This window comes from Staurois parvus, unplaced genomic scaffold, assembly GCF_062004578.1.
Source record: "Staurois parvus isolate SC_StPar_1 unplaced genomic scaffold, SC_StPar_1.0 ptg000438l, whole genome shotgun sequence".
NCBI lineage: Eukaryota > Metazoa > Chordata > Amphibia > Anura > Ranidae > Staurois > Staurois parvus.
The window spans coordinates 174320-185128 of NW_028318234.1; the positions used below are offsets into that span (position 1 = coordinate 174320).

The 10809-nt window shown below is 40.3% G+C and overlaps 1 protein-coding gene across 1 annotated transcript in view; it reads left to right on the forward strand.

The window, feature by feature from the left end:
- TMEM267 (transmembrane protein 267) overlaps nucleotides 1-6481 on the forward strand; it is a 43437-nt gene extending 36956 nt beyond the window's left edge. Inside the window, exon 3 of the mRNA XM_089687796.1 lies at nucleotides 817-6481. Coding sequence (XP_089543922.1) covers nucleotides 817-1152 — 336 coding nt within the window. The 3' untranslated portion in view covers nucleotides 1153-6481. The remainder of the gene's footprint in view (nucleotides 1-816) is intronic.
- The last annotated feature ends 4328 nt before the right edge of the window (nucleotides 6482-10809 follow it).

Below are 10809 nucleotides of genomic sequence, written 5' to 3' on the forward strand. Positions count from 1 at the left end.
GGCAGCTTTTTTACTGACCTTTATTACTGCTATAAACAGTCCAGTCAGGTGGATAAAAGGAGATTAAGCCATGAATCGCTGGGATATCAAAAGCTGGCTGTACATGTGGCAATTTTCAATGACTTTTATGCCATTTTCCACTGGCTGTAAATCACAAATATGATCGCAAGTAACTGACAGCATTTACCACCCACAAGTTCAGAATGAAACCAAATATGGGGGAAGAAGCTACAGCTATTTCATTTAAATCAAGATCAGAAATGTCTTTGTGGTCAATCAAACCATCACTTTGACGTCTTCTGTGATTATGATAAAGAATACAATTGAAGGTTGGTTTGCTCTATCAGATGGCCACATGCATGGGCGGCTTTATTCTTGCGAACTGAACTGAGTTTTATTATGTTGCCTTTGAGGTTCTCCATGATGATATCAAGAGCTTTTCTAGGTTTTTCTATGTAGAAATTTAGCTGTTTTGACTTGTGTACCAGAATAGACCTAAATAGTATTTCTTGGGTATAGCTATGTAAAAAGCTGAAGCTCTGGAAGTTGCATGGGTTTTTTTTTTTTTTTTTTTTGCATTTTCAAGTTTCCAAAGCCATTTGGAAGTAACAGAACTCAGAAGTGAAAGCTAAGCTGTTCTGAAAAAGGTCATTCAGCTGTGAGATAGCCCTTTTAATATCTAAATGAAATCTTTTATTATCTAAACTCTATTTAATTCCTCTCTATCATTGTGGTAGAATATATTGGCTACAGCAAGTATGTTTGATAGTAATTAACTTTTCATTATCCTTCTTCTTTTTTTTTTTTTTTCTTCAGGCTGCTCTCAATCTTCCTCATCGTCCTCCTTTGCATTGTTCTACAATTATCCCCATTATGGCTCTCGCCCTGAAGTTCCTCATGCAACTCCTAAGGCTGAAGGACTCTTGGTGTTTCCTTCCTTGGATGTTATTCATCTCATGGACTTCCCACCATGTTCGTGATGGGATCCGGCATGGGCTGTGGCTCTGTCCGTTTGGAAAGACTGCTCCTCTTCCCTACTGGCTGTATGTGGCCATCACTGCCTCTTTGCCTAATCTGTGCTCACTCATCATGTACCTCACTGGAACAAGAGAAATGATGACCAAAAAACATGGAATACACATTGATGTCTGAGTGTGAGGAGACCACTACAGTCTTGTAGGCTTGGGTGTTTAAAGAGAACCTGTTGACCTGGTACATTTTTATATAGGGCCTAATGCACTAGGCACATAAAGAAAGCAAAAGGGTATTTTTTATGCCTCTGTTCATGAGCCCTAGTAAAACTCAGTGGTAGAAATTCATATATAGACCATATGCTGTATGGTATCTACTCATTGTAGGAGGGAACTCTGGTACAAAACAATAAACAGAGAGAATCCCTGATGGGTTTATTTGCTAAAATAACCAATTAAAAAATTCTCCCTGCAGTATCACAAAGGATAGATAAAGTGGAAATTAACCCTAAGCAAAGGACATCATAGCCTAGAAACCGGACCAAATTTTGCAGTGTCACTATGTGTGACTAATGCTATGACTAATTTTGCCTTCCTAAATTATTTTGAACTTCCTTAAGACTAACCTTTTTTGTACCCTTTTTTTTTTTTTTTTTTTTTTTTTTTTTTTTGCCACCGCAATGCCAGCATGATTTTTCATTTCCTAAACATTATGGCAAAAAAAATCACCTTGGGGGTGGCCCACTTTACAAAAAGGGGTCATTGTGGTGGTGTTCCTAATATTCTAGTATTTTTATTCGATAATTGTTACACTAGAAAAAAGAGAATTTTAAAAAATGGTAATTTTTCCTTTACTATATGAATAAAAAAAAAAACGGTTAATAAATGCCACCAAAAGAATTTTCCATGTGTCTCAAAAATTATGTAAAATGAACTTGTGTACAGTGTTGCATGACCAAGTAATTGTCAGATAATCACAGCACTGAAAAATGTAATCACAGCACTGAACAATGGCCCGGACAGGAAGGAGGTGTAACATGCTGGTCCTGAAGAGGTTAGGCACATATAAAATTTTAATTTCATTAATATTTAGTAAAATTTATATTCATAATACCTAAATTTATAGTCTGACAAATGGACAAAAATATTTAAAATGTATTTTTGATCAGCTAATAATATATGATGATGCTGATAATGTAATATAATATATTTTTTTTTATATTTTTGTTTTTTGCTCTGTAATCTACAAAGATGGTTACAGTGGCACTGTTTCTTTGCATAAGGGACAGTGACAGTTTAAACTATCAGGTTTGTGTACAAATCTCATGTTATAATCCTGATTGGCATCAGTGTAATACACGATTGAAGTTCATCCCACTGATAGGGGTAAGAAGTTTGCATTGGGTGGATAATTATGACGGAGAATGGGATTTTCCATATGCCTGTCCACCTACCTAAGATGTAACCAAAATTGAAGTTTCCTGAGAGACCTGTGTGTTTCCTGAGCCCATGGTTAGGGATTACCGCGCTAAGTTATCATGGAAGCTGGAATCAAGTGTTTTATAATGCTTTTCCCAAAATTGCTAGAGCAAAGGGGCTAAAAAAATAAATAAATCCTATCTACTACAGTGTATCTAAACCCAATAACCTTTTATAGGAGTACTTAGCTTACACTAATGAAGTTTCATTTTGCCATTTTCCCCTACTTCTCTGCATTAAATGTTCTGCCAGATCCTACTTGGTTACAACTTCCTGCTCTAGGGTGACAGCGCTCTCTAAGCAGGGGCAGAGTTGTCACCTCCAAGCCACCCAACCCTACAGTTTGGATCCTGTAGCTTGTTTTGTGTGTGCGCCTTGTTTTGAGCCAGTCTGTGTCACCTAACAGTAATAAGCATTCACTTCAATCCTTTAAAAAAATTCAACGTACATTATTTATAAGGCACACATTTATTGGTATTATGGTCCGTGTCCTAAGAAAAAGAAACCGTAGGCGAGACTTTTTTTGCTGACCTAGCCCTGTCATACCCAAGAGATGTGGACACATAAACAGAAGTGGCCCCAAGGCTAGGAGTGGCTGTGCATGTCCCACGGACATTTGCAAAAATAAAAAGTACATTTTAAAATAGAATAAATAGTGCTTATAAAGATATTTTGTATTAAGAAATTAGTCTTTAGGGATACATGGAATACATGTCAGTCATGAAAAATTTCCGTTTATCTGGGCATAGGCTATCAATTTAGCGGTTCTAATTGTCATTCTGGCATTCAGCTTCTACATATACCTGCTAGCTACACCAGTATTGTGAAAACGCAAGTCTTAATTTAGGTACCCCTCCTCCAAGTCCATTTCTGCGTTGCCTGTGCACACTAGAGGATGAGAGTGACGCACCAGAAGCCATCCGAATAGTCCTTACTGCAAGGACTTCAGTATGAAATCAATGGTCTTACTGACTAGCACAGTGGCAACGTTTTCTGGATACTGTAAGTGTTACTATGTAAGGGACCAGAAGTACCAAGCTGACCAGTTCTCTTTTAAGCAAATATTTGTGTGCAGTTTGATGGATTGTAGTAGGGACATACTGACATTACTGTATATAAATTTGAACAGTGAAAGATCTATTGAAGGTCATCAGTTGCTATGCTACTGTTACTAAATTGTATAGTCTATTTATTTTTTACTAGCAATGCACATTTAATTTTGCAGTACAGTTTTTATGTATATAACACTTGTATGGTTGTGTAGATGTTTACAGGGCCTGGCTGGCCCACACCAGGGTTCATGATCTACACTCACTTGCTGAGTTTCAAGAAACAATGGTCAGTTGACGATCTTTATCAGTGTTCCAAACACTTGTGTAAGCCAATGGACATTCTCTTTCTCTCTGCTCTGCTACACTGAGGCAATACAGTCTGTGGCAGTTCCTGCTTTGGGCTCCCAGATAAACAGTGCCCAAAAGTTATTGTCTAAAATACAATCTACTTAAAATTTTCCAGACCATTTTAATAGCTTTTGCAGGAAACCATGTGCTGAACCGTTGGTGAGGCCATGTCACCATTCATATGTGGTTATGATCTTTGGGTAATAGACTGGGAAAATCGGGCACCTTTGCAAGGCTTATCTGTTTACTCGCCCAAATGGTGTGAGATGTCTGAGATCTGGAGGTCCTCTGTGGACTTTTCCTACCCTTGAAGACATGTATATACTATAACTACTGGGCATGACTATTTTAATAATGGGTATTTAAAGCCCTGATCCATGCTACTCGGACATGAGGTCCGCTAAGACTTATAACTGATGCAGATTGTTTTGGTGAGATCTTCTCCATCAAGGTGGAGATCTTATCTATCGAGGTGAAGATCATGAAGTCGCCACCCCACCTCTCCACCTTGTTCAATCAGATTCATTGAAAACATACAAGGTGTTCTGTGAATGGTGGCAACACCGAGCAAGCTCCTCCTGTGGTTACACTTCAGAAGGGTAGCTGCTCAGTACTAGACCCAGAAGACTGCTGCTATCACTGTAGTAGTGGCAATTACTATAATGATTTTCTGCTTTCACTGACTTTGCTCAAGAATGAGATATGCATACTTATATTGGTTCAACTGGACCAATGTAACAGTGTAATAAAATGAATACCTAAACTTCAAGGCTACAATGCTTTGGGAAGGAAACAAGAGCTCTTGTTTCAAGGGCCCTCCCGAAGCAATATTGTTTTCTGCCAGTGGGGAGCATTGCCGGGCCAGGAAGAGCATAATGATTACTGCTAGCAGCTATAGCCACCAGCAGTAATTGTATGTAAAAAAACTCTTTGACAGGCTGGTAGTACTCAAGTCCCTGCTAAACCAGCCAAGGTTCGATCCATCTATGACTGGCTTTACTCTGCACAACAGTCTCCATTCTATGAACCTGTTCAAGTGCAATATGGAGACTGCAGTGCTGATGTTACAGGGGGAGGATGGGAGGATGGTCACATGCCATTGACAGATCATGTGACCTGATCTCCTGGCTTTTTTATTTTACTTTTTTATTCACTTTAATTCATTCTCGGTTTTGTTTGTTTCAAGAGGGTTTTGCATTCTCTTATACTTCTATGGGAATGCAAAATTCAGTTCAGAAGGAGGTCTGATGCACCTCAAACTGATGTCATCAACACAAATCCAAAGGCTGTCGACATTGGCCTGAAAGCACATTGCTGTGATTTGTATTTTTCTTTAATTGTGCGTATTTTAGTGCATTTTTTTGTGCTTTTTAGATGCGTTTTTGAGGTGTCATCATGCTTCATGCACTTTTTTTTTTGTAGGAGGAGTCTGGTTGTTAAAAGACAAAAATACATGTACATTCGCTTTCAAGCACTCACATTGAAGTCTATAGAGCCAAAACACACTATGCTGCACCAGAAGAAATGCCTGCACCTATTCAAAAAATTGCATTGCACCATGTTGTGGTTGGTGTTGGTGAGAATAATGTGATCTCCTTTGCAGTGTATTGCAGCGTGACCGCAAACTCAGGAGAAATCACACTTGTGTGAACTTAAATAAGTTAAACTCCCAGGCACATGTGTGAACTGTAACAGTTAAACAACAATGGTAGGAGCCCATGAGAGAGACCTTTGTCCTATGTCCACTTACAGAAAACAGTGGAAGTATGGTATATGCCCAAAGGGGGTGGGGGATATATTTGAAATCCTCAGAGTGAGGCCAACCAACTCTGTTCATATCACTAAGGCCCCTTTCACATGGGGTGGACTCCGCAAGGAGTCCCCTTTCTCAATGGGGGGTCTGTCTGCTGATCCCTGAAACAGGCGGATGGCGCTTTTGCAGAGAGGACATGAACACAGCCCGCTGTCCTCTGTGGGCGGTCGGATAAAAAACGGACCAACTATCTGTTTACACCCGAGTGCCATCCTATCTGCTAGACAGAAGGGGAACGGATCCCCATCTATGTTTTTCATCAGATTGGATGTAGGCAGTTGTAAATGGACACATGTCCGTTTTACACCCACCACCCATAGAGGAGAATGGAGGGTCTGATTGGGTATGCCTAAAAAACTGACAGGCTGATCCGGTCGGTCCACCCATGTGAAAGGGGCCTAAGACTGAAAGATGAGGCAAATTTATACAGGAGGCACTTTCACTGCTGATAGGCCAAATTATACCTCTAGTAACATCCCCACATAAAAAGGTTTCTTTCAATTAGTTGACCATTCTGATGAGTCCATAAAGTAGAATTGTCTGGACATGCTGATTATTCTTAGATGTTTCATTGCACCTCTGAGTGTCTCATAAACACTGGATGGAGACAGTATTCCTTGCCTTGTGTATTTTAGATTTTATTTCTTTTATTTGCCTCTTACGTGAACCACTTCTACAGCACCCAGATATTTCCTCTAGATCAGGACCTGCACATCGATGGCTTCCACAAATTATAGGCACTAGGAGTTTTATAGGCTGTAATAAGTGGTCAAAACTTATGTTGTATGAAGAAATGAATAAATTAGTATAAAAATAAATGGTGGTAAATATTCTTTTGGCAAGATAATTTTTTTGCTATGGTTATTTCATTCTGCCATGCTACATACATGTGAAAAGTCACACCGATGTTTTACATTTGAAAAAAATGTTCTCCTGAAGATGTCTGTGTTGTCAAAATGACATTTAGGCATGCTGATTCATGTTGTCAAAGTATAACCCCAGCTTTTTGGTTTGTTTTAAAGAAGGTCTGTCCGTTTTTTTTTTAAATCTATGTTCCATTGGGAAGACTTTCCTTCACTTCCTGCCCCATAGCCAAAACAGGAAATTGGAGGAGTAAGGGAATCCGTGGTTGTTACCAGACCCAGTGTCTCTATTAGGAGACTTCCTCTCTTCCTGTTCCGGGGGAAAACCCAATATTTGGGATTTTCTTTCAACTTTCATTCTTGATGTTAACTACCTTTAGGACAAGTAGAGAATTTCACTCTCTCTAATGCTGGGTACACAAGGGCTGAAAATCAGCTGGTTCAGCAGGAAGCGGCTGACATTCAGTTAGTGTGTCCAACAGAGTGCTTTAGACATGCTTTTTTTTTATGTCACATTTTGAAGCAATTGTAAACAAGCCCTAGGCTTTCCTCTTTATTTTCACCTGGTGATCTGGCCAGTAACACACTTCCTCTCTTAGCACTGCATGTCTCCATTCTGGATGGAGGAGCAATGGAGACACAGCAGCATTGTCAGTCTGGGAAGAGGGTGTTAAGCTGGGTATGCATGGTCTGATTATTGGCTGGTTCAGCAGGAACCGACTGACATTCGGGCCATGTGTACAGCTGTCCTTCTGACAGAAGCTGGTCTAAAGACCAACTTTTGTCAAAGGAACATGCTGGAAAACCAAGTCAATGGCTGCCAGAGCTAATTAGTGCTGGCTGGAAGGGGGTGGGATTTGGTCCCCATGTCAGAACACAGTCACAACAGGAGAGATCACTGCACTAACATCATTTAGTTAGCATGGCGATCTCACCATTTTTTTTTCGCTCAGCCTGCTGGGTTGAATTTAAAAAAACTGCATTTTTGTACCATATTTAGATGCACTAGTAGATTTAAATGGCCTTGATTAACAAATTAAGGCCAAACTTCAGCTAACAGCTTTTCAAGCAGTTACAGCAACAACTTTTTTTCCCCCTTTTGGGATAAAGGCTTTATATAAATGAATAAAAGCCAACCATTGTAAGCATCTCTGTCAGTCTTGAAGTGGAACTTAACCCCTCGAATTAACTGTTTCCCAAAACCGTTAAATTCTAGCCATGCTGTGATTGATAACTGTCATGATTGTTTTTTCTCTCAACTGTCAAGCAAGCAAATGGTTGTTTTCATAACCGATCACGTGCAGCACCGTGGCAACTGCAGATCAAACAAGGCTAAGATGGCAACTTCCTTAGCTTTTAATGGTGTGTCACAACCCTCTAACTGCCATTTTTGCTGGACAGCCCCCCTCCCATACTCCTGCAACCCTGATGTCATCAAGGCCAACACTGGGTGCTGCATAGCCTTGCACCAGATGTGATGGCACCGAAGGGTAGTCCAACGACGGAGCATGGGCACAGGATAATCGTGTAAGTAATTGTTTCTCCTCCTTTTGAATCCTCTAGACAAAATTGGCTATTTATCCTTGCAGTGTGGCTGCAGCCCCACTGCAAGGAATAACTGTTTAGTTGCTTGGAGTTTGGCTTTAAGAAAGTTGAAAAATAAAAAACTTACTGGCAGGATCATGGGTGAAAAAGAAAAGTAATGCAGCCACCACATCTATGAATTGTTTTTAAGTTTAATGCCGCTGTAAGCCTATTACATTACTGTTATATTTTTATGTCTTTTACCACCTGGAGAATGTTGGCGGCTTCTAGTGGTCAAAGTTGCATATTACTCCTAGGTTTATCCCTGATATTTTATTATCTAAACCTGTTCTTTTCAGAGAACAGACCAAAGTGGTTTGCATGAACACTGGAACAACTATTTTGTTGAACTTTTGTTTGGGGCAAATTTAGGAAAATTCACCACACAGGTGTTTTTTTTTTTTTTAATCTAAACTTTGGGTTATACACTGCTTAAAAAAAATAAAGGAACACCCTTTCACGTCTGTCACGTGCTCAGGGTGAACCTGCTCTCATCTGTGAAAAGCACAGGGCACCAGTGGTGGACCTGACAATTCTGGTGTTCAATGACAAATGCCAATTGAGCTCTATGGTACTGGGCAGTGAGCACAGGGCCCACTAGAGGACGTCAGGCCACCCTCATGAAGTCTGTTTCTGATTGGTTGGTCAGAGACATTCACACCAGTGGCCTGCTGGAGGTCATTTTGTAGGGCTCTGGTAGTGTTCACCCTGTTCCTCCTTGCACAAAGGAGCAGATAGCGGTCCTGCTGATGGGTTAAGGACCTTCTATGGCCTTGTCCAGCTCTCCTAGAGTAACTGCCTGTCTCCTGGAATCTCCTCCATGCTCTTGAGACTGTGCTGGGAGACACGGCAAACCTTTTAGCAATGGCACATATTGCTGTGCCATACTAGAGGAGTTGGACTGCCTGTGCAACTTCTGTAGGGTCCAGGTATCTCCTCATGCTACCAGTAGTGACACTGACCCTAGCCAAATGCAAAACTAGTAAAAACAGCCAGAAAAGATGAATAGGTAAATAATGTCAGTGTCCTCCAGCTGTAAAACCATTCCTGTTTTGGGGGTCGTCTCATTGTTGCTCATGTAATGCACCTGTTAATCAGTTTCAGCTGCCTATGGTGTAAATGAAATTAACAACCCCCTCTGCTACTTAACAGTCCAGATCAATATCCCAGGAGTTTAACTGACTTGATGCTATACTCTGATTAAAAAGTGTTCCTATAATTTTTTTGAGCAGTGTAGAAACGTCAACATCGTACATGAACAATGGAGGACCTCTCAGTGTCCTCTGATACAGAACAATGGTAAGTATAAATAAACATCACCACATAAATGTCAGAGTGATTGTTTTCCATATAATAGAATGCAAAACATTTACATTCTCCAACAAATCCCAAGAGAATATACAGTATAAGGAGTCATGTATAATTTTTACTGCAAGACAAAGAAGAAAGAGAAAACAGGAATTTGTACAATTTTCGTACTGTTTAGGTATAGCGGGAAAGCATGTACCAACAAACGAGGTATTTGAAAAAATTCTAATACCTATACAGTGTAAGGGTAGAAATTATAGACTTCCACGGAACAGTTGGGTATCTCGAGAGAAGGAAGAAATGAGTAAGAAAGGGGAGATGTGTGAAAAGAGGAGAGAAGAAAAAAAAAGTGTGTGTGTGTGTATGTGTGTGTGTGTGTGGGGGGGATTAAGAAGGGAAGGGGTAAAGAGAGGGGTAGGGAGTGTGTTCAGAGATGGCAAAGCAGGTGGGAGTCTCTTAATTAAGAGTGGGTATAGGTTCCATTCTGCCTGCTGTCAGCCAGTCAAACCTAAGCGTCTCTCATCATGGTGGTCCTTCAGAGAGTATGGGTAGTCAGCCTTCATTGACAGGCCAGCACATTTTTGTATTCCTCCATGGTTACAAAATCCATCCAACAAGCCCAGGTCATGTAGTAGTTTGTCATCAGCTCTTTAGAGATAGCTATTAGTTCCTCCATTTCAGCCACTCTTAGAAACCAGTCTTTCATGGAAGGGACTGTTGTATGTGTCCAATAAACAGGGATGCATTGTCTCGAGTTAATTAAGTGCATGGGTAATGATTTTCTATATGATTCGTGCATGACAGAGGAGTGGTTCAACAAGAATTCCAGGGGGTATGAGGCCACTCTAAAGACAACATTGTGAACTTGTCACCAGTAGGTTTGGATACAAGGACAATTCCACCAGATATGAAGAAAGATCCCACCTCCTCCTCACATCTTCAGCATTTATCTGGCACGCAGGGTGAAATTTTGTGTAGCAGCAATAGCACTCACTACCACCTTGAACCCACCTTGTAGCAATGCTACTGTACAGTCAAATTGAGTGAGTCCTTATGGGTTTTCAAACTCGCAGCTTTCCATTCATGCTCCAAGAGAGGCTGGGGTTACATAGTCTGGCTGAAAAAAGACAAAAGTCCATCCAGTTCAACCATTAAAAAAAAAAAAAGTTATAATTTTATACCCACAGTTGATCCAGAGGAAGGCAAAAAAAACCCCAGCAAAGCATGATCCAATTTGCTCCTGCAGGGAAAAAAAATCCTTCCTGATCCACTGAGAAGCAATCAGATATTCCCTGGATCAATTTTACCTATAAATGTTAGTATCTAGTTATAGTCTGTGTATCCAAGAAAGAATGCAGGCCTTTTTTAAAGCAATCCACTCATCGTCCCCT